The sequence below is a fragment of the Aotus nancymaae genome, unplaced genomic scaffold, assembly GCF_030222135.1.
Source record: "Aotus nancymaae isolate 86718 unplaced genomic scaffold, 86718_ANA_hifiasm-v0.15.2.pri h1tg000069l, whole genome shotgun sequence".
Classification (NCBI taxonomy): domain Eukaryota; kingdom Metazoa; phylum Chordata; class Mammalia; order Primates; family Aotidae; genus Aotus; species Aotus nancymaae.
Window position 1 is genome coordinate 2,559,929 of NW_026988484.1, and position 27,240 is coordinate 2,587,168.

The window sequence follows — 27,240 nt, forward strand, 5'->3', positions numbered from 1 at the left end:
CTTGGCCAAGGCCTGTCACTGACTCGTTTACCAAAGTCGATGTGATGAGGAGCCTTTACTTCTGAGGGGACGATGTTAACTTCAGACAAGATGGAGCTGCTCATTTTTGCTGGGTTTGGTGGCCACTTCCCCCCTACACCCCCGTCTCATCTTAGCCCCATTATCCCTCGTCAGTTGGAGGCTGGACAGAGAGCTGAATAGGAATGACTTGCCATTACCTAAGCCCATGCGTGACATCCTCCTGAGGACCTCCCCACCCCAGTGTAATGGCCCTGCATGGCAGGAACAGAAGGGTGGACTGGGGGCCATTTGCTTCCTGTGGCCTTCAGCAGACCAGGCCCTGTCCCTACCTGGAGCATCACCTCCAAGGACATTCAAGGTCTCTTTAATGGGAAAAAAAAAAAAAAAAAAGACTAGCGTCTGCAACTCAGAGTAGGTGTTGCAGTTTCCTGTACAGCAGTTTGGACTGCCACAGCACAGTTTCTTGGCCCTACTCCAGAGCATGATTCAGTTTTTAATAACAGTTCAAAGAGCTTCTCTGATAAAGCTTTCTTTTTAAACATTTGTGTGAACAGTAGCAACCCAACACCCATTTCACCCTCATACAATGCAGATGATATTGAACATACCCTGACATGCCATCAGCATGTGTCATCATCACAGAAGTTCCCGGACTTGGCTTCAACCTGGGCACCCTCAAGAGGCCACAGAGTAGAGATGCAGGCTGTCTGCGGTCCAGCGAGGGAGTGGGCTACCTGTATCCTTTTCAGGGCCGAGGTGGGTTGCGGGAGCCAGGAGCTGGATAAAGTGGGATGGGGTGCGGCTGCCTAGAGCAGCAGCTCTGTTAGGTGATGAGTCCTGGTGGATCCTGGTGATGGGATGATGGTAGGTGGAGAAACCAAAGCAGGGCTGTGTTCCCCTGCTGCTGAGACAGAGGGTGTGGCCATGTGTGATGACCCTGCAAGGTTGACTCCAGACCAGTGATCGCTCCATCCCATGGCTTCCAAAGCCTTGCAGTGATCCCATTCTATACACAAAAAGCAGAAACTCGGGCCCCACCCACTTGATATTCCACCTGTGAAACCTCACAGGTTCCTGCAGGGAGTGGAGACATGCAGGACCCAGCTCTCCCGGAGCCTGCAAGACTTGGACCTCCAGGATCCCAGTAAGTCCCCCACTAAGTCTGCAGAGCTGTGAAATGCAGACAACCCTTCCCTGTCTGAAAGAGGACTTTTCTGGGGAGGCCATGGGAGTCAGGAGCAAAAGCATCTGTCAAACAAGTGGATACCCAGAGAGTCACATGAAATCATTTCTGTGCCTTTGACAGACGCTGAAGTTTCCGCCTGACCCCGCCTGACCCCTTAGGCTGGGCTCAGTGCCCTACCTTGTCTTCCCACCAGCTCTTCCCTCCATCAGGCTCCTTTCCACATCTGCTTGTGTCCCTGTTGTCTCTCGGTTTGTCCACCCTCCTCCAATCTTGCCCTCCCTAAACCCATGACTGGTCGGTGGCCCCCAACTTAGGCTCCCGCCTCCACCCAGGTCTTGGCCCCTTAGCTGACCTCCATCCAGCCTCCCCCTGTGTTCTTACTCCTGAATAGGCAGTGACTGTAAAAGTGTCCCTGGGCTTCTAGGTCAAAAGGTCAGAGCGAACACACATCTCACTGGACTTAGAAATCCGTGGAAACCACAGAGGGGAGCATTTAAAACACAAATCCACAAGTATGAGGATGGCGAAAAATAAGTCAGCAGCATCGGCATTCCTAATCTACAAGTGGATGGAGCTGTCACTAAGTTAGGGAAGGCCATATACTGTGTGGCCACTTGGGGAAGTGCAGAGAGTTCCTACCCAGCTGACGGCAGAACAGCAGAAGGCTGAGAGAACCAGCAGCCCAGATACGGGAGACCTAGAACAAAGCTGCCTGGGGAATAGCTACCGAGGAAGCCCTTAACAACCCAATGCTCTCCCCACCTGGTGGAGGATAAAAGTTTTTTTGTTTTTTTTTCTCCTGGGAATCTGCACAGTCCCAGAGAAAAGGCCTAAGCACCCCATCCCCAAAAACCACCTGAGGAGGCCTCTGGAAAGCTCAAAGTTGAGAAGTCCCACCACGCATGTGCTCAGTGCTTCCAATCTGTGATTAAGACCATTGCTCTGCATCCAGAGCAGGCAGCAGAGATTCCCAAGTACCCAAAGAAACCAAAACAGGCGGTGTAATTTAGGACTGATAATAAGTCATGGCTCGGTCATTTTAAGTGTGGAAGCAAAACGGATCCCACAGATTTAGAAAACTGTAACATTGCTTATTGGGAGAAACTAGTGGCACCCTGTCTAGTTCTCCCCAAATTAAATAAAAGGTTAATAAACGGTTGAGCACGTCCCATCAGCCTGGAGGGAAACCTCCGCCCCCGACTTTGCAGGACTGACATCTGAAGACGTCAGAGACTGTGGTCACAACCGTCGGTACCTCTTCAGGGTCGCTGTTGCCCCGCGTGAGCGCAGGGCGCTTAACAGAGGTCAGAGAAGCCCCCCGTGCTCTCCAGGAGGGAGAAAGCCCAAGCTCAGGTGGTGTACCACACCCGACCCTGCCTCTCCCGGGACCACTTGGAAAGAGTCACAGCGAACTACTCGACCCAGGAGACCACTGGGCCACCGTTTCCGTCCTCCTCGGAAGTCGAGGCAACTCTCCTGCCGTCATGAGAACAGCTGGAGGCTGGCGGATATGCCCTGGCCTTTGTCTGGGGGCTGGTCGAGCGGAATGTCGTGGGGGCGGGGCCAGTCAAGCGCCACCTCTCATTGGGCAAAACCTCCCGCCTCTCCCCTCACCTGCTAATAGGAACCGGGCCACTATACAGAGGCGCAGGTTTGTAACATGGGAAGGGAGCGCTGCTCCCAGAGCGAGGGGAGCGCATATAACTCTGGAACACTGCGGCACCTCCTAGAGGAACAGAGCGTCTCTCAGGCGTCAGAGGCCTCTGCAAATACGAGTCCGGGGACACTGTCCCTCCTGTCTTCGCTGACGCTCATGGGAAACGTAGTTTAAAGGGCGTGGGCGGTGCCTTCGGTGCAGGCGCGGGATTGGTCAGCGCGGCGTCGCCGGGGCAACACCCGGCTGGGGCGCCCCGGGTTGCGCGGCGCCACTTCCGGGAAGCGGCCTCCCAGCAACTGCTCCGGAGTTGAGGTGAGCGGAGGCTGCCCGAGCGAGGCGCGGCCTTTCTCCCCGTGGGAGGGTTTGGGGCCGCCCTCTGGGGCCTGCGGACTCCTGCTCTCGGCGCCCTGGAGGGCCCGCCCACCTCCCTACCGGCCCCGCGGTCACCTCAGCCTTCGCACAGGCCTTTCCTCCCAACACCGTTCCGGGTGACCGAGGCCGGGCGCGTCCGCGTGAACGCCTCCCTATTGTCTTCCGTTTTGGGGGATAGATCCCGAAGTCCGAGCATCCCTCGGAGAGGCCGGGTGTCAGGCCCCTCCAGGCGGGCGTGTTTCACTGCAGACCTTCGGGCCGGGCAGCTGTGCCCGTCCCTCGACTCCACGCAGCGTGGAGCTTCAGCTCCGTTTTTCCTGTTGTTTGCTCTTCTTTACGTGCACGGGCCCAGGCAGTGAGTCATCCACAGTTCGCTGTGGTCAGCGAGCACGGTGTCCACATCAGCCCCCGCCCTGCCCCGGAGGCCTCACGCAATCGCTCCCCAGAGCCAGTCTTAAGGATGTCCCACTCAGTCAGCATCCCCGAGATTGTGGAGGGAGACTCGCCCCATACATTACAGCCTGGCTCCACTTCTGCCTGCTGCCTCTCCCTCCCTCGGGGATCCCACTCACCCTGGATCCAGCCCCACCTGCCCAGCTGCCCGCTCCCCTCGCACCTCTGCTAAGCACTGCCTGTGGCTCCCCAGCCTGGCCCTGGAACCCTGCGATGATTGCCCTTATCCACCCTGTTGGACCCAACTGTTTGCAATTTCCTGGAAGCTCCCTGGACACCTTGCCTCCAAGGATTTGTCCCCAAGGCTTCCTCCGGCTCTCATTTGCCATCATTATTTAGCTCCTGTGACCCTTATCTTTCCATGAAGCTTCAGAGTACACTTGGTCCTGGTCTCTGCCCCCTGCGCTGGGCCTGGTGTCTGCCTTCCCCTGGCCAGATTCTCTCGGCTGACACTTGGACCCTTCCTTTTCTGTAGACCCATCTTGACGACTCCAAGACACCCCCTTGAACAAGAATGCCATCCCCTCTGGGTCCCCCATGCCTGCCGCTCATGGACCCAGAGACCACCCACGAGGAGCCTGAGACTGCCCGCCTCCGCTTCCGAGGGTTCTGCTACCAGGAGGTGGCAGGTCCCCGAGAAGCCCTGGCCCGGCTGCGTGAGCTGTGTCACCAGTGGCTGCAGCCTGAGGCACACTCCAAGGAGCAGATGCTGGAGATGCTGGTGCTGGAGCAGTTCCTGGGCACTCTGCCTCCTGAGATCCAGGCCTGGGTGCGAGGTCAGCGGCCAGGCAGTCCTGAGGAGGCTGCTGCCCTGGTCGAAGGACTGCAGCATGACCCTGGGCAGCTATTGGGCTGGGTGAGTGTGGCCGGCATCAGCTTCTTGGAGGAACAGACCCAGGCTAGAGCCCTTGTGACTTACTTCTTCTCCTCAGATCACAGCCCATGTCTTGAAGCAGGAGGTGCTCCCTGCAGCCCAGAAGACAGAGGAATCACTGGGGAGCCCCCACCCCTCAGGGACAGTGGAGTCCCCTGGGGAGGGTCCCCAGGACACCAGAATAGAGGGGTCTGTCCAGCTTGGCTGCAGTGTGAAGGAGGAGCCCAATGTCGATGGACAGGAAATGGGTGAGGTTGGGGTGCCACCAGAGATGAGCAGCTCCTGGAAGAAGTGTGGACATTCCTGGCTCGGGTGGGAGTCCCCGGAGAGGTGTGTCAAGTTTGGGACTCATGAAATGAATGTGGATGTCCCTGTCTGGGATGGGGACCTGGGAGGCAGGAGCAAAGGGCTGGCTACTTGCCATGTCACACAGCAGAGGAGCTCCTCATTTGCCATGGCTCTTCTGGGCAGCTTCTGACACCACCCTCCCATCTGCCCCACTTTCCAGCACCCTCCAGCCCTCCACTTGCAGCTCAGTCCCCTGAGGGGCACCATGGACACCAAGAACCAGGCTCTACCTCCTTCCACCCACCTAGGATTCAGGTGAGCAGCTCCAGGTGGGAGGTGTAGGCCGGAGGTGTGGGAAAGGAGTGTCCCCATGGCTGCCCTCTGCCCTGTGGTTTTCCAGGCTCCTTGGCTAGTGGCTCTTTGCTGCCCAGAAGTGGAGTGTGTAGCAGCTGTACCCTCCACAGGACCTGGGGCACAGGGACAGACTGGTGATCTATTATTGAAAGGATTTGGGGCAGGGCAAGGTGGCTCATGCCTGTAATCCCAGCACTTTGGGAGGCCGAGGTGGGCAGATCACCTGAGGTCAGGAGTTCAAGACCAGCCTGGCCAACATGGTAAAACCCTGTCTCTGCTAAAAATACAAAAATTAGCCAGGTGTGGTGGCATGTGTCTGTAATCCCAGCTACTACGGAGGCTGAGGCAGGAGAATCGCTTGAACCCAGGAGGCAAAGGTCGAAGTGAGCCAAGATCACACCACTGCACTCCAGCCTGAGCAACAAGAGCAAAACTCCATGTCAAAAAAAAAAAAAGGATTTGGGCCTCAAGCCATGGAAACCCAGTTTAGAGTGGCTGGAACTAGTAGGCATGGCTTTCTCACATCCAGAGAAGTCAGTTGGGAGGTTTGCTGCTCCCAGAGGTCCTGAGCCAGAACCTGGGGATTTGAACTTTTGTGTATAGATGGGGAGTGGAGAAGACCAGCTGTGGTGGGGTTCCCCCAACACCTGAAACAGATGGAGACACTCTTCCTGTAAAATGCCCAAAGTCCCTTCTCTCCTAGGGGTTTCCTCAGAGGCGACCTTTTGGGCCTGGAAGCTCAGCTTGAGGTCTCTGCTACTGGATCCCTTGGTTTCCAAGTGTGGGTAGCAAGGCCTTTTCCTCTCCTGTCTCCTCTGCTTCTAAGCCAGTCCACTGGGGAGCTTCAGCAGCAGAATTGCTGGTTGAGATGTGCTTCAAGGTGGAGAAGTCTTTCCAGGCTCCCTTCACAACCCCATGGCACAGTCAGAAAGTGAGGAGAGTGGCTAGGCTACACTTTCCACGGTGTCCTCACCTCCAGCCAGCACCACCATGTCTAGCTGTGGCTCCTCACAGCTGCTGCCTTCGTGCCCCTGAACTTGCCACAGCTTGTCCTTGAGGATTATTTTTCCCAACCCAGTAAAGCCCCAGATGATGGGACTCAGGTGGCAAGGAGGCCTGACTCCCAGGCAGGGAGTTCACTCCTTGATATAGTCATTCAGGTCCCTGTGATGCTGCCAAGCACACCCTCTCAGCAGGGTGGGGTAGTTGGGGGGGGGATGAGTGCTGGCAACAGCATTGGTCAGGAGATCTGAGGACCCCAGCACTTACAAACACCTACCTCAAGATCATTCTCAGCTGGAGGGGCAGATGAGGCGTAGGTAACCTGCTGGCTCCCCCAGGTAATATTATGAACCAGACAGGGCAAGGGAGGGTGGAAGGGTGCCTACAGTGATGGGCCACGTCCGCAGGAGGAGTGGGGGCTGCTGGACCGGTCACAGAAGGAACTGTACTGGGACGCGATGCTGGAGAAGTACGGCACGGTGGTCTCCCTGGGTGAGGACCAGCCAGCCCCACCCCGCCCCTCTCCCTGGGGCCTGCACCCACCCTGCAGCAGGCCTAGCTGGGCAGGGCTTCTGTGGTACCAGCCCTACCCAGCTCTCTCACCTTCCAAAGGGACACCTGTCACCTATTAGAACCCACCCTACCCCTCCTTCATGCAAACCCCTCGCCTGACTGTGCCTCCCACCCGGGCAGGGTTACCACCCCACCAGCCAGAGGCACAGGCCCCGTCGGAGTTGGGGATGCTGCTCACGGGGGCAGGCGTCTGCAGAAACCTGGGCTCAGGTGAGTGCCCCACACCGTGCAGCCTGAACCACCCCTCCTGGATGGGTGGGACCTGAGTCACGCTGTGCGATCTTGTGCCGCAGCCACAAGCCTGAGGGATGGGTGGGCGGTGTCACAAGTGCAGAGTGCGGGGACTCACCTGGTCTGCCCCTGCCCCCAGGAGATGAGAATGAGGGTCTGCCGGGCTGCCCAGAGGCCCAGCCACCCCGGGGCCCAGGTCCTGCAGCCCGGGATGGCCCGTCTGGGGCCACAGCTCCTGCCCCCACTGCACGCCCAGGGACACCGCCAGCGCCCGCTACGCCCACACCCACAGAGACTCGACTGGAGCGGGGCGCCACCCCCAGGAAGCCCTACAGGTGCGAGCAGTGTGGCCGCAGCTTTGACTGGAAGTCAGTGTTTGTCATCCACCACCGAACACACACAAGCAGGCCAGGTTCGCAGTCTCCAGGGCTAGCCGCTGGCGAAGGCACAGAGAAACCGCCGCAAGGGGAGCTGGCCTTTCCGCGCCACCCGCGACGGTCACTCGCAAGCCCCCGGAGTTACCCATGCGAGGAGTGCGGGTGCAGCTTCAGCTGGAAGTCACAGCTGGTCATCCACCGCAAGAGCCATGCGGGCCAGCGGCGCCACTTCTGCAGTGACTGCGGCCGCGCCTTCGACTGGAAGTCACAGCTGGTCATCCATCTTAAGAGTCACCGGCTGGAGGCTCCGTGAGCAGCCAGGCGGTGCAGTCCCTCAGGGCCTCGGTGTTCTCAGAGCCGGGATGCAGCCTGTGGGGCACCGGCAGAAGACTCTGGAGGCAGCAGGGAATGCTGGAGTGAACAAGGGGTCCCAAGCCAGTCCCCTTCCCCTGGCCTGCCTTCCCCCAAAAGACCTGGGCGTAAGGAAAAGGAGCTGCTTCCTCCCTTCTTGCCCCTTCCTCCTGGAGGGAAGTCTGGGTTCCCTTCTATGACTGGCCAGTGCCTGTGGGGTGACTGCCAAGCATCAGGCTCCCTCCCTTCCTGAATCATGGCCCGGGCTGACAACCCTCCCTCTCCTGGGACCTCTTTGCCTCAGGTGGGTGTTCAAAAACTGTGCCTTCCTACCCCTCTGTGCAGAGGCTGGGTTTGAGGTCTCAGTGTGGAGGGCAGCAGAAGACCCAGGAAAGCAAGGTTGGCTTCTGTTTCTCCTGCTCCGTGTGTTAGAATTTTAACATAAATTCCACTTTCATGATACAGAGTTTCTGAATAAGGATCCTGATTTCTGGGCCGGGCACTATGGCTCATGCCTGTTATCCCAGCACTCTGGAAGGCTGAGGTGGGCGGATCACCTGAGGTCAGGAGTTCAAGACCAGCCTGGCCAACATGGTGGTTGGCCACCTCTACTAAAAATATAAAAATTAGCCGGGTATGGTGGCACGTGCCTGTAATCCCAGCTACTTGGGAGGCTGAGACAGGAGAATCACTTGAAACTGGGAGGCGGAGGTTGCAGTGAGCTGAGATTGCACCATTGCAATCTAGCCTGGGCAACAGAGCAAGACTCCATCTCAAAAAAAAAAAATAACAATAATAATAATAATCTACAGGGCAGCTGAGCCCAGAAAGGCCAAACCTCTGTTGCCACAGATCTCCAGCCTCCCTTGCTCCTTGGCTGCCCACATCACTCACCAGCCTCACTGGCCTTGGAACTCATCACTCCTGGCTTCAGTAGACACAAAGGGAATTTCCTTCTCAAGCATGGCTACCTACCATGCATCTGGGAAGGCAAGCTGGAGGAGCAGCAAGGGTGACCAGCCTGACCTCTGCTGCTATGTTCATGCAACTTCAGGCTCACGTCTTGGCCAGGGTCCCTCCTGAAGGAAATAGGAATGAGACTGAACTTGAGAACCTAGCTACAGGAGGAGGAAGCCCAGATGGGGTCATCCCACAGGGATAGCTGAGGTCCCTGGTGGGAAGGCAGGAAAGACTCCCAAAATAAGGTCTTTGGGACGCTAGCCCCTGCACTCCCCCACTGTTCTTTCACTGGCAGACACACAGACTTCTGTGAACAGAGTTGATACCAAGGCCTTGGTATCCACTTGTCCCTGCCTACTGTTCCCCAAGAGGGGCAATGCCTGGGCCTCTGCTATGTTCACACAGCTCTAGCTCCCTTCCTGGCCAGGGTCTCTCCTGGAGCAAAGAGGAATATGAATGAACTGGACAACCTACGGTGTGCAGGGCAGGACCACGATGGCCTGGACCCAAGTCCAGGTGTATGAAAGGGCTAGCGCTCTTCAGGGAACACGTGGGGCTCCGTTGGCCATGCAGGGCAGAGAAATAGCAAGTCACAACAACTATCACTTCACAGAAGATAATTACAGTGCACAGCCACCACCAGTGATGAACAGATTCTCATAGTGGGACCCAAACTGAAATGACCACAGACTCTAAGGGTACTGTCTCAGCTCCAGGCTGTAGGGCTGACAGGAAGAGCCCCAAATGCTACCAGGAACTCTGTGAAGCCCAGCTGCTCCATAGCCCACGTGGGGTGCTGCCTGCATCGCTCCCTTCGAAGGCTAGTTCTGTCCTCACAGTGGCCCATAGCACGATGGAGGCCGAGGCACAGGAGAGCACAATATTGTGCCAAACCCCTATTGACTCCAGTGGGGATGGCACCAGGTTCAAGAGGCAGAAGAAGAGACCGAGAGCCAGCAAACAAGGTAATAGGGTTTTACTGGGGGCTTATATACAGGGGAGAGTCCAGGGACAGTGGGCTGAGCAGGAGAACTGCTTGCAAAAAGCCTGCGGTGGCTTACACCTGTAATCCGAGCACTTCGGGAGGCCAAGGTGGGCGGATTACGAGGTCAAAAGATGGAGACCATCCTGGCCAACATGGTGAAACCCTATCTCTACTAAAATACAAAAAATTGACCAGGCGGGGTGGCGTGCACCTGTAGTCCCAGCAGGAGGCTGAGGCAGGGGAATCACTTGAACCCAGGAGGTGGAGGTTGCAGTGAGCTGAGACTGCACTCCAGCCTGGCAACAGAGCAAGACTTCGTCTCAAAAAAAAAGCATGCAGTTTATGTAGCATTTTCACTTAACACTCTTCCCTCAGGCAACCTTCATTTAACTGAAAGCAAAAGGCCAGGATCCTCTGCACCACTAGCGTTCCATGGGACAAGGCCAAAGGATCGGGTGTTCCTCAAAAGTAAGGAATGAATCTCTGAGTTGGACATTCCCAGATTCCTTAGCCAGGAAATATGAACCACGCTCAGGTGCATCTGCTGCATAGGGCCATTCTCAGGTATGCTTAAGCCATTGCCATTGCCATTGGGTGTGTGTACTATGCACACAAGGGATGGGCAGGTCACAGCCTGCAGCACTGCCCACCAATGGCCCATTACTGTTGTGGGGTTCCTTTTGTCACCATCATCGCCCCAGCTGTGCTCCCAAAGTTAACCCATGGAGCACTGGCCCGGCACCACCACAATTGTTCCTGTGTCTGCAGCCTAACCTATAGTTCCTACTAAGCTCCAAGAAGCATTTACGGCCTTTGAGCCATACACCCCTACCTACATCTCCACTATGCTTCGAGTAGCACGGCCAACTCCTGAGACTGTGCAGACTCCCATTTTCCAGAGACCTCTGTTCCTGCTGTGCCCCACCTGCTACGCTCGCCCCAGGGCCTTTGTATGTGCTTTTCACACTGCCAGGGACACTACTCCGCCAGTTACTTCCTGCTTGGCCTTCTAGCCACAGTCCAGCACCCTCCAGGCTTTGTCAGATAGTGTATCCATAGCACTATACAGGGGAATTCTCCACATCCACTGGCCCACTGTGACCCAGGCCCAGCCACCGTTTCAGTGGCCACAGAAGACCCACAGAGGGAATCAGGATTTTCATCTCTCTACATTAGAGCGGCTGTGAGGCTGGCCGGCTCCTCCCATACCCTTGGCCTTACACAGACAGGGTCATCCCACAGCGAAGGCTGAGGTTCCTGGCTGGGAGACAGGGAAGACCCTCAAGGAAGGTCTTCAGGGCACTAGCCCCTGCACTCCTCCATTGATCCTTCATCCATGCAGACATACAGACTTCTGTGAACACATTTGAGTTTATTCTGCCACTGCTACAGGGCCCACTGCCATTTCCAGCCCACTGAGGTTGAGGATATGGCCAGGCTGGGATTGACACAGGCCCAGGATGAAAGTGACACCGAGTGAGTTGGGGTGGGGGTGGCCGGCTTTGATCCTTGCCCCTGTGGGTTGGCCAGGTGGTCAGATCCTCCAGGTTCCCTCACAAACAGCCTGGTACATTTCTGCCGTGAGGGGCCGGAAGGACTGGGCCCGGTTGTCCAGTATAAACAGAGGGTCAATCACGACCCCTACGTTAAAGCCCTCACGCACCAATCGGGTCTTCACCAGTTTGAACGTGCTCGTGACCTCCACAGCGTCCTGCAGGGCAGTGATCATAGTCACCTCACTGTGACACCCATCCCCCCGCTATGATCTTCCACCCACCTACCTTGCCACCCTGGGCTCACCTGGATGCGGATGAAATGGGGGGTGGCGTAGGCAGGGAGCCAAGCGCGAACGTGCCGGTACAACTTCTGCCCGTCGAAAGTATGGCCAGGGGCCAGCTGCACGGCAGCCATGCCCACCTTACCCTCACATCCTAGGAAGCAGTCTGGTTACTCTCGGCTAACCCATCTCGAGGGCCCACAGCTGACTCTCCAGCCCCGCCCAGCTGTGCTCACTGGCTGTGAGGTCCGGCAAGTCGTACCTAGCACTTCCCCACCTGTAAAATCGGAATAACGACCCTCCACCCACAAAGCTGTTTGAAGTTTAAAATGAGAGCCCTCCGCACCTGGCACACACACGCCATACACGTTAACCTGTTGCAGGAAGTCCACTTGCGACAACACGCCCTCCACCTCGCGCGTGGACACGTTCTCGCCCTTCCATCTGCAGGGTTGGAGCTCGCGCTTGTGGTCACGCCCCCAGCGAGGAGAGGCCCCGCCTCTCAGCCCCGCCCTGCCCCTTTTGGGGATCTGGAGGCCCGGTCAGGCCCGCCCCCTCCAAAATCGAGAAGCCTTGCTTTTGCAAGGGAAGTCGTGACCCCAAGCTCCGCCCTCTTGCGATAGGAAAGTCCCGCCTCTTCAGCCTTGCTCCCTCTAGGATATGAAAGCCTCCGTGGTCCCGCCCCAGCCCCGCCCCGAGAAATCCCGCTTCGGACCGGAAGGTGTCTCCGAGGCGGTCGCGGAAGTAGAGGAAGCCTTCGTGGTCCATGGCCAGCACGTCCCCGGTGTTGTAATAAACGTCGCCCGACTGCCGCACGTTGCGCACCAGCTTCCGTTCCGACAGCTCTCGGGGGCCGCGGTAGCCCACGAAGGGATGGTGGCTTGCAACCTTGGTCAGCAGAAGCCCCGACTCCCCTGGGGGAAGGAGCAGGAACCAGAACCCCTGGAGCCCACCAGCCAAGCCCCCTGCTGGAGGTTTTCAACAACGGTGGACTCTTCGTCACCCAGCACCCTGCCAGGGACAGATCCAAAGACAGAGACAGGAATATCCAAAGATTAGAGAGACAGAGATTTCAGAGAGAGAGACTGAGAGACTGCGACGAGGAACACAGAAAAATACAGAAGAGAAGGCGGTGTCGGGGAGCCCATGAGAAACGGGAAAAGGATAACAAGGGGTGGAAGATGGCCAGCGACAAATGGCAGTGAGGAGAGATGAGACCGGACCTTGCAAGGCCCTGGGAGAAGACGCTAACAGAAGGTGCAGGACAAGGGACCAGTGCTTGGAAAGCTGTATTCCACAGAGAGCTGCAGAGAACAAATCCGATGGACACCCAGAGACCCAGCAGACCAGAGCGACAGATCAAGGCAGGGGAGCAGGGCAGAGCCAAGAAGCGGAGGCAGAGGCCCCAGATGATGTAAGACAGGCCACTGGCTGACGGTCCAGATGAAGGCTGCATCTAATGAGCACCAGTGTCAACGTTTTGGGCAGACTGTTCCAGCCAAGGAGAAGACCGAGGGTCGCCACCCCAGCCACCCAGGAAGGGCTCCTCAAACCCCATACCTAGCCCTACAGGGATGCAGAAGCCATGATTGTCCCTCACAGGTTCCTCCGCCACCGTGTCGAACTGCACCAGCTCAAAGGGGGACAGCATCTGGGGTGGAAGGTGGGGGTATCGATAGAGGTCCTGTGGGCTCAGCCTCAGTCAGGGCAACTTAACACCGGCCACCTGCACACTTACTCGAAGGAGGCAGCTCATTTTGCCCAGGGCCCCGCAGCGCCCCACATAGTTGACTAAGCCCATGTTGCCTTCTGTGGAGCCGTAGATTTCCCAGATCCGAATAGGACCAAAGCGCTGCTGGAAGGTCTTCCACACATCAGCCCGGAGTCCATTGCCCATCGCCAGGCGGACTGTGTGTGTCCGGTCCTCTTGTCGCTACAGGAATGTCCCCAGACAGGTGAGGAGGACGTGCTGTTGGGGCATGCCTTGGGACCTTTACCTAGAGGCAGTGTTGTCCTGGGTCCTTACCTTGGGAGTTACCCAGAAGGTGATAGGGGACCTCTACGTAAGGGAGCTACCTGGGTTTCTTTATTTATTTATTTTTTTTTTTGAGACGGAGTTTCGCTCTTGATACCCAGGCTGGAGTGCAATGGTGCGATCTCGGCTCACCGCAACCTCCGCCTCCTGGGTTCAGGCAATTCTCCTGCCTCAGCCTCCTGAGTAGCTGGGATTACAGGCACGCGCCACCATGCCCAGCTAATTTTTTGTATTAGTAGAGACGGGGTTTCACCATGTTGACCAGGATGGTCTCGATCTCTTGACCTCGTGATCCACCCGCCTCGGCCTCCCAAAGTGCTGGGATTACAGGCTTGAGCCACCGCGCCCGGCCTGGGTTTCTTACATGAGAGTAGTTACTGGAGTCTTTTAAATACGGGGTTCCCTGCAGGAGTGACCTGAGAGCTTTGCCTGGGGGAAGTTACCAGGGGTGACTGGAGGCCTCATCTGAGGTCTCACCTGGGAGTAGTTACCTAGAACTTTAATTTAATGGAAATTTAATTTTAATTAATTTATAATGGAAATTCTCATGATAGGGGTAGTGGCTATTATTATTATTATTATTTTGAGACGGAGTTTCGCTCTTGCTACCCAGGCTGGAGTGCAATGGCGCGATCTCGGCTCACCGCAACCTCCGCCTCCTGGGTTCAGGCAATTCTCCTGCCTCAGCCTCCTGAGTAGCTGGGATTACAGGCACGCGCCACCATGCCCAGCTAATTTTTTGTATTTTTAGTAGAGACGGGGTTTCACCATGTTGACCAGGATGGTCTCGATCTCTTGACCTCGTGATCCACCCGCCTCGGCCTCCCAAAGCGCTGGGATTACAGGCGTGCGCCACCGCGCCCGGCCCGGTAGTGGCTATTATTATCCCTGTTTTCCAAATGAGGACACTGAGGCTCAAGGTAGCACAGCTGACTATCAAAGAAATCACTGTTGGTAACCTTGTGTGGAACTCAGTATCTAGGGTTCTTGCGTGGGGTGTATTATCTGAGGGACTTGCTTGAGTTGAGTGCCTAAATCTTTACCTGAGACTTTTACCTGGGATATCATTTGGGATTTCATACTTGGGTGTTCATCAGGGAGCCCTAATCTTAGAGCCTCACCTGGGGAGTGTTACACAGATACCGCAGGAGCTCTCCCACATACTGGATCACTGTCACGCCATGCTGCCGACAGTCATCCCAGAAGCAGGAAGCAGAGAACTTGGGGGCCAGAACACAGGTGGCTCCTGAGGGAGGAGAGGGGAGAGGGTTTCAGGTCATGCTTCTAAGTTGTTGTAAGAAGCTGCTTTTACCACCTGGGTTCACCCACTCTCACACCCTGAAACACAGGACAATACTGAGTTCATCTCTGGGTCCTTGGCCCAGACAGGAATGCCCTCATTAGTAGAGCATAGGCAGGCCTGGGTTCAAATCCTGTCTCCAGAATGCCTGGAAAGCCCTGTGCCTGGTATAAAATGAGCATTGCTAAATAAGGGCTATAAATATTAATTTTTTCATTTTTATTTATTTGTTTTTGAGACAGAGTTTCGCTCTTGCTGCCCAGACTGGAGTGCAGTGGTGTGATCTCGGCTCACTGCAACCTCCACCTCCAGCGTTCAAGTGATTCTCCTGCCTCACCCTCCCAAGTAGCTGGGATTACAGACATGCACCACCACACCCAGCTAATTTTTTGTATCTTTAGTAGAGATGGGGTTTCTCCACATTGGTCAGTCTGTTCTCGAACTCCCAACTTCAAGTGATCCGCCTGCCTCGTCCCCCCAAAGTGCTGGGATTACAGGAGTGAGCCACCACGCCTGGCCTTTTATTTTTATTTTTTAGACAGAGTCTCGCTCTGTTGCCCAGGCTGTAGTGCAGTGGTGCAATCTCGACTGAATGCAACCTCCACCTCCCAGGTTCAAGAGATTCTCCTGCCTCAGCCTCCCCAGTGGCTGAGATTACAGGTGCCTGCCACCACGGCTGGCTAATTTTTGTATTTTTTTAGTGGAGACAGGTTTTTAACCATGTTGGCCAGGCTAGTCTCAAACTCCTGACATTTCAGGTGATTTCCCCCGCCTCAGCCTCCCAAAATGCTGGGATTACAGGTGTGAACCACTGTATCCGGCCACATTTTTTATTTTTATTTTTACTTGTCACTGACTTGAAGCTTAAATCATTCTCGATTGTGATAAATGAATGTCCAAATAAGCAGATGGGTGGGCAGGTGGATGGATATGGTGGATGGATGGAAAGATGATTGGGTGGACAGTTAGATTAGTGAATGAGTGGATGGATGGGTGGGTGGTGACATGCATAGGCAGGTGGGTAGAAAGATGGGTATGTGTAAGGATGAATGGATAAGGAAGTAGGTGAGTAGATGGATGGGTGGGTTGGTGGATGTATGTATGGATTTACTGATATATGGACACATGGATTAATAAGATTTAGGGGGCCGGGCGTGGTAGCTAACACCCGTAATCCCAGCAGTTTGGGAGGCCGAGGCAGGTGGATCACCTGAAAGGTCAGGAGTTCGAGACCTGCCTAGCCAAAATGGTAAAACCCCATCTCTACCAAAAAATGCAAAAATCAGCCAGGAGTGGTGGCACACACCTGTAGTTTCAGCTTCTCAGGAGACTGAGGTGGGAGAATCGCTTGAGGCGGAGGCCGTAGTGAGCCAAAATTGCACCAATGCACTCCAGCCTGGGTGACAGAGTGAGACCCTGTCTCAAAAAAAAAAAAAAAGAAAAAAAATTGAAACGTAACCTAATGCCTCTAAAGAAAGTTTCCAATTTAACAAGAAATGCAGAGGAAAGAGGAACAGAGACCTGCAAGCAAATACAAAGGGGAGACTAACTGTTTTTGTTTTTGTTTTTTTTAAAAAAGCCAATTGGCTGAGTACAGTGCCTCACACCTGTAGTCTCAGGACTTTGGGAGGCTGACATGGTCGGATCACTTGAGGACAGAAGTTGAAAGACCAGACTGAACTTACAGGGGGAATCTTTGTCTTTACTAAAAATACAAAATATTAGCTGGCCATAGTGGCCCAGACTCAAGAGGCTGAGGCATGAGAATCATTTGAACCCAGGAGGCAGAGGTTGTAGTGAGGCAAGATTGCACCACTGCTCTCCAGCCTGGGTGACAAAGCAAGACTTTCAAAAAACAAAACCAAGCCAAAACAGCCCATTAGAGAAATCTGAACATAGACTGAGCATCATATGAAATTAAGGGGTTATTACTAATGGTGTTAGGTGTGATAATCACTTTGGTTACAGTTTTTAAAGACCTTATATGTTAGAGATACATACTGCAATATTTACCAGCATAAAGATAGTGTTTCAGATTTGCTCTGATACAATCTAGAAAGAAACAGAAGTGGCCAGGTGCGGTGGCTCACGCCTGTAATCCCAGCACTTTGGGAGGTTTAGGAGGGTGGATCACAAAATCAGGACTTCAAGACCAGCCTGGCCAAGATGGTGAAACCCTGTCTCTACTAAAAATACAAAAATTAGCCAGGCATGGTGGCGGGCGCCTGTAATCTCAGCTACTTGGGAAGCTGAGGCAGAGAATTGCTTGAACCTGGGAAGCGGAGGTTGCAGAGAGCCGAGATCGCACCACTACGCCCAGCTAGGTTTTGTAGTTTTAGTAGAGATGGGATTTTGCCATGTTGGCCATGCTTGTCTTGTACTCCTGACCTCAACTGATCCACCCGCCTTATCCTCCCAAAGTGCTGAGATTACAGGCGTGAGCCACCGCACCGGTCTAAACTTTTCATAATTAAAAAAAATTTTTTTGGATGCAATGCCCTTGAGGAAAAAAAAATTTTTAAAGTAAATAAATAAATAAATAAAAATTTAAATTAAAAAAAAATTTTTTTTTGGCCATGCATGGTGGCTCATGCTTGTAATCTCAGCACTTTGGGAGGCCAAGGCGGGTGGATCACAAGGTCAGGAGTTCAGGACCAGCCTGGCCAACACAGTGAAACCTCGTCTCTACTAAAAAAATATACAAATATAAAAATGAGCTGAGTGTGGTGGCAGGCACCTGTAATCCCAGCTACCTGGGAGGCTGAGGCAGGAGAATTGCCTGAACTGGGAGGTGGACGTTGCAGTGATACAAGATCATGTCACTGCACTCTATCCTGGGCAACAAAGCCAGATTCTGTCCCGGAAAAAAAACAAAATTAGCCAGGTGTGCTGGCACATGCCTATAATCCCAGCTAATCAGGAGGCTGAGGCAGGAGAATCATTTGAACCCAGGAGGCGGAGGTTGTGGTGAGCCGAGATCATGCCATTCCACTCCAGCCTGGGCAACAAGAATGAGACTCTGCCTAAAAAAAAAAAAAAAAAAGTTGGGCTCGATGGCTTATGCCTGTAATCCCAGCACTTTGAGAGGCCAGGGTGGGTGAATCTGTGTTCAGGAGTTCGAGACCAGCCTGACCAACATGGTGAAACCCCGTCACTACCAAAAATACAAAAATTAGCCAGGTATTGTGGTGCATGCCTGTAATCCCAGCTGCTCAGGAGGCTGAGGCAGGAGAATCGCTTGAACCCGGGAGGTGGAGGTTGCAATGAGCTGAGATCATGCCACTGTACTCCAGCCTGGATGACAGAGGGAGATTCCATCTCAAAAAAAAAAAAAAAAAGAGAGAAGAAAAAGAGCAAGCTATGGAGAGGTCCCCATCTAAATTCTGAATCAAGTGTCCAGAAAGCCCTATAAAGTGCTTGGGAGCATTCCTACTCCATCTCCCCCTGGGCCATGTCACAAATCTGGCCCAGCATCCCCATCGTCTCCTGAGCACCCCGCCTTCCTTGGATGCCTGTGACCATCACTCACATCCAGTCTTGTCACCTCCTGACCAAAGCACAGCCATTAGGGACTGTGTGGGTGTCCAAGTTTCTGTCCATGTGGCCCTGGTACTCATGGGTGGATGTCCCTTCTCAAAAGTGAGAATGCAGGATGCTGGGTAACCTACAGGGTCTTTTTACCTTGACAGTTCTACCCTGACACTTACTCCAGTAGTCCTGCAAACTGGACGGATCCTCAGAGGTGGGCTTACCAAGATCTAAGCAGCCGAGGAACCCAAGGACAAGTCCTATCACGTGGTACAGAGGCAGGACCGTGTAAACCACATCATCAGCTGTGGCCCCACACAAGGACAGCATCTTGCTCATCTGCAGTACCCGCTCATGCGTGAGGATGGCTGGCTTCGGGAGGCCTTGGGGTGAAGACACAGCAAGGGTAGGGTGGTGAAATTACAGCACAGAGAGGGGCCTGACCAGAGGGATGGATCTCCCACAGCCAGGCCTGCACTGGGGTTTGAGGCTCTCAGAGAGCAGTCAGTATAAGTATTTGAGGTTGGGTCACAGGCTGAATTTGAACTGTCAAGACCAAAGTTTCAGTGGCTGTTTACTGGACACAGGAGGAATTCTGGCATTGAGCGCTCAAATTACATTGGGGCTCAGAGTTCAGGCCAAATGTCAAAATCAAGGTTGGGCACAGTGGCTCATTCCTGTAATCCCAGCATTTTGGGAGGTTGAGGCGGGCAGATCACCTGAGGTCAGGAGTTTGAGACCAGCCTGGCCAACTTGGCGAACCCCTATCTACTAAAAATACAAAAATTACCCAGGCATGGTGACACATGCCTGTAATCCCAGCTACTCAGGAGGCTGAGGCAGGAGAATTGCCTGAACCCGGGAGGTGGAGGTTGCAGTGAGCTGAGATCACGCCACTGCCCTCCAGCCTGGCCGACAGAGCAAGACTCCATCTCAAAAAAAAAAAAAAAAAAAGGCCGGGCGCGGTGGCTCAAGCCTGTAATCCCAGCACTTTGGGAGGCCGAGGCGGGTGGATCACGAAGTCAAGAGATCGAGACCATCCTGGTCAACATGGTGAAACCCCGTCTCTACTAAAAACACAAAAATTAGCTGGGCATGGTGGCGCATGCCTGTAGTCCCAGCTACTCAGGAGGCTGAGGCAGGAGACTTGCCTGAACCCGGGAGGTGGAGGTTGCAGTGAGCTGAGATCATACCACTGCCCTCCAGCCTGGCCGACAGAGCGAGACTCCATCTCAAAACAAAACAAAACAAAACAAAACAAGACAGAGGGTAAAGTGGTTTCAGAGGTCAACACGGAGGCACAGGTCAAGTGTGGGGTCAGGGCAGCCTGAGAGTTCAGAGCTGGTGCCAGGGCTGATGGCCACCCTCACCAGTGGTCCCCGAGGTGTAGATGAAGAGGGCAGGGCTTCGCCGAGTGATCCCAGCACGGAGGTCAGCAGGCACTGGGTGGGAGGGCGCCGCATCCAGGGCAGCTCCCAGAGTCCCCACCCCTGGGGTAGGGGAGGTATGGCTGAGGTAGAAGCAGCGGATGTTCTCAGCCTGCAGCTTGGGAAGGATCTCCTCCAGACTCTCCGAGAGGTCTGCAGGGATGGGTCAGAGGAGAAAGAGAGGCAAAGCTTTTACCTTAGAGGTCACGAGGCGGGATCTGAGACCCACAGACGTAGGCAGAGGAGCAGCTAGCAGAGAAAAACATCCGTGTTGTTTGCTAAAGAATCCCATCGTTAGTTATTTTTGGTCAAAAAGGATTGAAATAGCATTGTGGGAAAATTAACCTCTGGTGACCTGTGAACTACTTTCTGCTCATAAGTCTTGATTCTAACTGCCTGTGAAGGTGGGTGGGTGGGGAGCATGGGTCTCTGCCAGTCCCACCAGGACCCCCGTCCTATGGTCCCAGCTCTTGCCCCCTTCAATTCTCCACTGGCTCCAAGGCCCTCACCTGGGTCAACCACCAGCACCCGGGCCCCAGAGCTCAGCACAGAGTGCACCAGGGGTGTCCCCCGGCCATGTGGGTTGATCCAGGCTGTTGGGCAGCCCAGCTTAGCCAGCCCGAGCCACACACACAGGGCTGGAACGGCCTGGGAACCCAGCACCAGGAGGGCAGCCGGCTCCCTGGCACGCAGGCTCGCAGGGCGACCCAGCTCAGCCTTCAGGGCCCATGCCGCCCGGCAGGCCCGGGCTTCCAGCTCGCCAAGAGTGACCGCGCCGGCCCCAGGCCCAGTCCACGCCAAGATTGCCTTGCCAGGCTGCGCTTGTGCCCGTCGCTCGAAGGCATCTACAAAGGTATAAGGCGGCTGTCGGCCTAAGCATGCCCTGACATTCAGGCCCAGGTGGAGGATCTTGGCCCAGAAGATCACATCAGCCGGCAGCCAGCGCAGCCCCGGGGGCAGCCGTGCCGGCAGCAGGGTTAGTGCTAGGGCCGCGGCCGCCAGGCTCAGCCCATGGGACACCCAGGGGCTGAACCAGGGCCGTGCTAGCATGGCCAGGCCAAGTAGCGCGCAGCACGTGGGATCCCCCAGGAGCCAGCGCAGGGCCAAGGCCACGGCCACCGGCCACACCGGCTGTCCCAGGCCCCAGAGCAGGAGCAGCAGCAGCGGCAGCAGGGCCAATCGTCGCCTGACAGCCATGGTACCGGCTCCTCCCTAGGAGCAGCAGCTGCCGAATGTCCAGGCTCACCCCTGGCTTCTCAGAGTAGCACAGTGGCTCCTCCCCAGGGGTGGTGACCCTGGCGCTGCTGACAGTGGCTGCTTCTCTCCCTAGGACTTTGCCCCCAGCCCTTCTCCTCTACGTGTTTGTTTGCTCTGCGTGGTCTTGTGTATGGCTCCAGCCCCTCTCTGCCTGCTTGCCACCCTCATCAGCCTGAGGCCAGAGATAGGAGCAGAAAAACAAATTTTCCTTCTTAGGTAGAAGCAAACTTCCCTGAGACCTTACCCCTTCCCGTGGACCTGTTCTGCAAGTTTTGTAAGTTTCTGTTTTCCATATGAGCAGCACAGGTCAGTGTGTGTGACATGTCTAAACAGGCCTGGATTGCAGCCATCCAGGCCCCATGGCGAAAGATGCAAGATAAGGATGCAAGATAAGCCGTGCATCTGGACCGCACAGCAAGTCATGTGTAAGCTTGAGTTGTAAACCTGTCATTGTTTGATGAATTGCCTTTGTTCTGCTCCTGCATTTTGTGTATAAAAGTCAAGCCCTATCTTTGTTCGATGCTCCGTTTTGGGGATTTTTTTTTTTTTTTTTTTTGAGACAGAGTCTCCTCTTGTTGCCCAAGCTGGAGTGCAGTGGCACCATCTTGGCTCACAACAACCTCTGCCTCATGGGTTCAAGTGATTCTTCTGCCTCAGCCTCCTGGGTAGCTGGTGTTACAGGCATGTGCCCCCATACCCCAGCTAATTTTTGTATTTTAAGTAGAGATGGGGTTTCTCCATGTTGGTCAGGCTGGTCTTGAACTCCCAACCTGAGGTGATCCACTCACCTCGGCCTCCCCAAATGCTGGGATTACAGGTGTGAGCCACCGCGCCCAGCCTGGGATGCTAATCCACCGAGCAGGTGCGTACCTTAATAAAACCCTCCTGTAGGCTCCTAATTCCCACAACAAGCCCCCTCCTCCTTTGCCAGGTGTGACCCCTTTCCCTCACTGGCCTCTGGGCTCCCAGGTCTCTGCCCCTTGGGCCCCACCACTAGCCTCCTTCCTGCTGTTCTGCTTGCCCCATGCACCCTCCAGGGCTGGCATCTGCCTCCCTTCCCTCCCCTCCTATCCCTTCTGTGTACCAGGCACTCAGAGCACAGAAATCCCTGCCCTTGGGAAAACTCCAGTCAGGCCAAACAAAAGCGACAGCAAGGTGGACCTCTCCCCAAGCATAGCCTTTCTCACTGGGAGGTCATCCTGTGGCACCCACTTAACCCTTGGGGAGACGGACTCAGCCAGGCTTAGCTCCTTGTCCCATGATCCCAGGAATTGTAGCCTCCTGCCAGGCATACAGCAAGTGGTCAGTAAATAGAGGAACATTTGCATTGCCTGGATTCAAACCCAGCTCTGCCCCCCACCCATGTGCTGGCTCTGTGACTCTCTGCCCCACCTCTGGCTTTGATGAAGATGGAGTCCTGGGATTCAGGAGACTGAAGTCTGCCCATGATGCACAGTGGGATTGTCAAAGCCCTGGTCTCTCACGTCTAGGAGGCAGTCTCAGAAGGTCAACCCAGAGGAGCTGCCATTGGCCTAGGCGTCTGGCAGGTCAGGCTGGGGCATGGCCCTCTAGGCCGTACCCCACTCCACCAGCTCCAAATCCTTAGGGCAGGGGATCTGGGCTAGGAGCCACTAATGTGCTGAAGAAGGGTGGGGGCAGAGTGGCTGCTCTCTGCACTGGATGCAGGAGCCTGGGACACTGGCTGGCCACTAGCGGTGGAGTCCCCAGCTGCCCTTGGGCTCCCCACAAGTAAGGTGCTCAGCCATGTCCCTCAGAGTGGGGGAGGGGAAGCCCACCTCAGATGTGGCCTGCCCGTCTTCCTCCCCGCAGAACCAAGTGCCGATTATCTATGCAGCCCGCCCTATCCTCTACAGAATAGAGGTCCGAGATGGCAAAGTCATCCTGTCCCTGCCCAGGAGAGCCTGTGGGTGGCATGGATGCCGCCCAAGAACAGGGACACTAAGCCCTGACACCCACAGCTTGTCTATGAGGGCAAGGCGCGCACTGATCCAGGCGCTCACAGCTTCGTGGTGTAGCCCCATGGCCTACAGTCCTTTATTTGAGTGAGGGTCCCGAGGTCCAGCCTTCATATATGATAGGTCCACTTGATCCTCCTTAGGTGCCCCGCGAGGGAGTGATAGCTTGGGTACGGAGCCAGGGACCTCACCCGGCCTAACAGTGGGGCAGGGGAGTGGACTCAGCCCTCAACCCCACCCCAGAAGAGGGCAGGGCGAGAACCGGGAGTTAAATCTTGGGCCGGGTCCCAGGGCCTGAGTGCCCGGTTTAGGCCGAAAATGGCCTAGTTCTCAGGTGGTTTGGTACCTAACCAGTCCGGGTTCCAGCCCGGCACCACCCGGAAGGTTCAAGTGCGTGGAGAGGAGTGAGGCAGACTAGGACCCTGGTGTGGAGAAAGGGGCGAAGGGAGAGAGACTATCTGGGTTCAGAAGGGAGCGTGGCCTAGTGGCGGGAACCACGCGTCCCGCAGCGGGCGTGGGCGAGGCCGGGCCCAGCCCCGTCAAGGCGCAGGGTGTGCGGCCAGGTGGCGCTCCAGCAGCGCGCGGTGCGAGAAGACTTTGCCGCAGGCGGGGCAGGGTGCGCGCTCCGGCCGGTGAGTGCGCATGTGCACGTTGAGCGAGCTCTTCTGCGTGAAACGTTTGGCGCAGACGGCGCACTGGAAGGCGCGCACGCCGGTGTGCGTGACCATGTGCTTGAGCAGGTAATCACGCAGCGAGAACGATCGCCAGCACACGGCGCACTGGTGAGGCTTCTCCCCTGAGGACGACAGGGCGGGCCGCGAACGCAAGTCAGACTCTACAGCTCCCCTCCCCACCCCTATCCACCCCCCCCCCCCCGCCCCCTGGGCGCCTGGACCTGGCAGGGACTCCCCTCCACTCCCCAACCACCACCCCGGCATCCCTTGTCTGTCAGGGAACCCTCCCCTCACTATGGGATCTTCCTGCCCAGCAGGGACACCCCCTCCTCTCCAGGACCTCCCTTCACGTTCGGGCTTTCCCACCCTTTCCTGGCAGAGACCCCCTTTCTGTCATCCTGGGATACCACTGACAGGGCTCCCCTAAATCCAGCAAGCACCCTGCCAGCATGAGTTGCCCATCTGGACTGCCCACTGGGCTCTCCTCTACCCTCAGGGACCCTCCCCCTCCACCCTTAGGCACAGGGAGCCACTCGGCCCGGCCCCCCTCACCCATGCCCGTAGAGCCTTCTAAACTCAGTCTGACAAGGCCAGTGCCCTTTCATAAGGAGGGACCTGGGCACATCTGCCACCTGCCTGGGGGAAGCCCCCGTTGACCAGAACCCCTGCCCGCTAGCCACTATAATGTCCTTGGTGTGGTAGAGCTCCTCATTCTGGGTTAGGGGAGGGGAGGCAGCTTGGGTCTGCCCCTAGATTCATCAGGTGTTAACAAAATGCCTATCTCAACTAGGCATGATGGCTCTCACCTGTAATCCCAGCACTTTCCGAGGCTAAGGCGGGCAATTGCTTGAGGCCAGGAGTTCCAGACCAGACTGGCCAACATGGCGAAACCCCATCTCTACTAAAAATACAACAATTAGCTGGGTGTGGTGGTGCACACCTGTAGTCCCAGCTACTCAGGAAGCTGAGGCACAAGAATTACTTGAACCCAGGAGGCAGAGGTTGCAGTGAGCCAAGATCACACCACTGCACTCCAGCCTGGGCAACAGAGCAAGACTTGGTCTCTCAAAACAAAAAATGCCTCTCTCAGTGGCAGAGGACTTAAAGATAATGCCTGCCAGGGGGTCCCCCAGACTAACCAGGCCCAGGCATCTGGCTTAGATCACACATCACCCTACTCCCTTATTCCCAGGCCCCTGGCTTCTCCCCATCATCCCCAAGGCAGCCAGAGGTGATTTTAAACTGACAATTCAGTCACTCCCCAGGTTAGACCACCATGGCTTCTGCACCACTCACAGTAAATCCCAAGTTCCAGCCCCTGAAGAAACCCCCCTCACTCCCACTGTGGTCTTCCAGCCAAATTGTTGCTTTTTCTGACAATGCCCAGCAGGCTTCTGCTTTCCATTCCCTCGTCCTCCATCTCAGCCCCCAGGGAGCACCCCTACCACATTCTGCAGTGCCATCCTCGCACCCCTTACCCCTCCGACAGCCCTGCACAGCAGCCTCCCTGACACAGCCAAGGTCGAGGGAACCTCCCCACAGCTTTCGGGGGCTGTTCACTGCAGCTGAGGGGTCCCCACACTGCAGCCGTGTTTTCCTTCTCCTGCCCCGATCTCAAGAGCTCCTGGGGCCTTCATCCCACCAGCTCTCTAAGGGCTTTCTACCATGGCCCAGTAAATCTACCCTCCCTTTCTGCCAGCCCATAACGGGACTGCTGGCAACCAGAGAGACACAGGAGGCTCCTTGGAAGCATGGTCTCCCAGCCGCGGCAGGACGCCCTGCCCAGGCTGCATCCCTGTCGCGTGCATCCTAGACTGCTAAAGGCTCCACCACCACCCTTCCAAATGCTAGGATAGGCTCCTGCTTTCCAGCCCAGCCTCAGGATCCCCCTCCGCAGAAGCCACCGCCCACTGTTGCAGCACAGCGGGGCTTTCCCTCCCCCACATGCCTTGCACTTGGGGGAAGGCTCGATTTCCAGGCCCCCTGCTACCCAGAAGTAACAGAACAGTGCCAGTGCCCTGTACCTAGTGCTCAGTCCCCCTCAGGTTTAACTCCAATGAGAGATTGACTGCTCCCTCTCCTCTCCCGCCCTGGCTCACCCGAGTGGATGAACATGTGCTTGGTGTAGTTTTTCCGGGAGCTGAACGTCTTTCGACAGTGGCTGCACTCATAGGCAGGTGGCTCTGCACCTGCGGTGCGAACAGGGATGCCTGAGGGGGCCGTGGTGGGAGCAGCAGAGGGAGCTGGGGCCTCCCCCAGCTGAGTGTTGGGTGCTGCCTCCGGCTGGAGTGTGGAGTAGAAGGTGGGTGGGGGCACAGGAGCCGGCCCCGATGGTGCTGAAGGGGGTGGTGCAGGTGGCCCTGGAGCACCCAAGTGAAAGGGAAAGAGTGCGACGGGTGGCCCTGGGGTCTTCACACCAGGTGGGCGGGGTCCAGCCAGTATGCAGTCGGGCTGGACAGGGGTCTCGGTTGGACAGCCTTCGGGGACAGCGCCATCCTCTTCGTGCCAAGTGGATACATAGCTGTCTGGAAATACATCTTCGGCTGCCCCAGCTCCCCGAAGAAAATCCCTCCCCGCACCACTGTAGTCAGCGAGGCCAGTGGGTGCAGGGGGCTCCTCACACGCGCTGTCAGCAGCAGCAGTGAGGAAGCTGGCAGCACAGTCTGGGAAGGAAGGAGGTGCCTGGCCCTCACCCGGGCCGCCACCTTCGCCGTCCTCGCCATCGGTCTCATCGTCAGTTTCCTCGTCATCGTCATCACCTCGGTCGTCAGGGGCCGCGGACAGGGAGGGGTCGGCATCGGGCCCTTCGGCCTTGGCAGGTGTCGGGGGAGCAGGCAGCTGCAAACGCGCTGGCTGGCGCTGCTTCCGGCTGTGCGCGGCACCGGGATGCCCCGGGGGGCGCGCAGCCAGCAGGTGGCGCAGGCGGTGACGAAGCTGCGCAGGTGCGAGTGGCGGGGGCACGGGGGTGGGCAGGGGCGCGGGTGCAGAGGTGCCTGGGGCTCGAGCGCGTGCGATAATCTGCGTGCATTCGTCAATCACTGTCTGTATGCGAAGCACCGACGCCGCCGTGAGCACCTGCAGAGCTTCGCCCTGTGCCACGACGAGCGAACCGCTGTACAAGAACTCGACTAGCTGTCGCACCGTCTGTGCCGGCACCACCGGGGGCACACGGATCTCTGAGTGGCCCAGCAGCAGCTTGTCTTGGAAGAAGGGCGAGCCCGCTGCCAGCACGCAGCGGTGGGCACGCAGCGAAGCTTCACGAATGCGCACAGTCACGTCGCAGAAGTGCCCACCCAGCCTCTGCCCATTGAGGGTCTCAAGCAGAGAGCGTGAGAAGTTCTGCAGGTGTATGTGGTGAACAGCCTCTGCAGCCGCCATCTGCACAAAATAAGAGGGGGGCAGGGAGAGGTCGACTGAGGACCCTCCTCCTCCCAAAGTCCCTTCCCCTCACTTCTTGTTGCAGGACAGGACCCAAGAGTGCACCACGCTCCCAGGCCTCCCCAACCCATCCTTCCCTAGCTGCCTTTCACAGCTCCCATTCTCAACACAGGACACTCCAGCACTCCCCCCTTCCCCCAGCTC

The 27,240-nt window shown here is 56.2% G+C and overlaps 3 protein-coding genes across 8 annotated transcripts; 1 reads left to right on the forward strand and 2 right to left on the reverse strand.

Annotated features, from left to right (window-relative positions):
- Positions 1-694: 694 nt before the first annotated feature.
- ZNF446 (zinc finger protein 446) lies at positions 695-20,095 on the forward strand. 6 transcript variants are annotated; one of them, XM_012473189.2, is made up of 8 exons: positions 695-777; positions 4,165-4,545; positions 4,622-4,811; positions 5,072-5,166; positions 6,615-6,699; positions 6,901-6,990; positions 7,151-13,416; positions 18,486-20,095. In XM_012473189.2, the coding sequence occupies exons 2-7, from the start codon at positions 4,204-4,206 to the stop codon at positions 7,699-7,701; spliced, it is 1,353 nt and encodes a 450-aa protein (XP_012328612.2). In that variant the 5' UTR covers positions 695-777; positions 4,165-4,203; the 3' UTR covers positions 7,702-13,416; positions 18,486-20,095. The 6 variants fall into 6 exon arrangements, with proteins under 6 accessions (XP_012328612.2, XP_012328610.2, XP_064223497.1 ...); XM_012473187.3 differs by lacking the exon at positions 695-777 and adding an exon at positions 3,092-3,176; XM_064367425.1 differs by lacking the exon at positions 695-777 and having other exon boundaries at positions 4,184-4,545; positions 7,151-10,248; positions 12,104-13,416.
- Positions 11,037-21,908, reverse strand: SLC27A5 (solute carrier family 27 member 5). Its single transcript, XM_012473178.3, has 10 exons — positions 20,261-21,908; positions 19,695-19,904; positions 18,549-18,707; positions 14,618-14,742; positions 13,200-13,394; positions 13,022-13,112; positions 12,177-12,375; positions 11,808-11,905; positions 11,485-11,615; positions 11,037-11,395 (listed from the first exon to the last, which is right to left on the reverse strand). Exons 1-10 carry the CDS (start codon positions 20,946-20,948, stop codon positions 11,219-11,221), a joined length of 2,073 nt encoding a protein of 690 aa, XP_012328601.1. The 5' UTR covers positions 20,949-21,908; the 3' UTR covers positions 11,037-11,218.
- A 1,615-nt stretch (positions 21,909-23,523) lies between these two features.
- ZBTB45 (zinc finger and BTB domain containing 45) lies at positions 23,524-27,213 on the reverse strand. The gene is made up of 2 exons (XM_012473153.3): positions 25,758-27,213; positions 23,524-23,780 (listed from the first exon to the last, which is right to left on the reverse strand). The coding sequence occupies exons 1-2, from the start codon at positions 27,034-27,036 to the stop codon at positions 23,524-23,526; spliced, it is 1,536 nt and encodes a 511-aa protein (XP_012328576.1). The 5' UTR covers positions 27,037-27,213.
- Between the last annotated feature and the right edge of the window lie 27 nt (positions 27,214-27,240).

Excerpts from the sequence above, each read along its gene's own strand:
- SLC27A5 (XM_012473178.3), bottom strand. The coding sequence starts at position 20,948 with ATGGCTGTCAGGCGACGATTGGCCCTGCTGCCGCTGCTGCTGCTCCTG. Across the intron at positions 18,708-19,694 it reads CTACACCTCGGGGACCACTG|GCCTCCCGAAGCCAGCCATC; the intron begins GTGAGGGTGGCC and ends CTTCACCCCAAG. Across the intron at positions 14,743-18,548 it reads CCTCGGCTGCTTAGATCTTG|GAGCCACCTGTGTTCTGGCC; the intron begins GTAAGCCCACCT and ends CTCCTCCCTCAG.
- ZBTB45 (XM_012473153.3), bottom strand. The coding sequence starts at position 27,036 with ATGGCGGCTGCAGAGGCTGTTCACCACATACACCTGCAGAACTTCTCA. Across the intron at positions 23,781-25,757 it reads GCACATGTTCATCCACTCGG|GGGAGAAGCCTCACCAGTGC; the intron begins GTGAGCCAGGGC and ends TGTCGTCCTCAG.
- ZNF446 (XM_012473189.2), top strand. The coding sequence starts at position 4,204 with ATGCCATCCCCTCTGGGTCCCCCATGCCTGCCGCTCATGGACCCAGAG. Across the intron at positions 4,812-5,071 it reads TGTCGATGGACAGGAAATGG|CACCCTCCAGCCCTCCACTT; the intron begins GTGAGGTTGGGG and ends CCCACTTTCCAG. Across the intron at positions 5,167-6,614 it reads TCCACCCACCTAGGATTCAG|GAGGAGTGGGGGCTGCTGGA; the intron begins GTGAGCAGCTCC and ends CCACGTCCGCAG.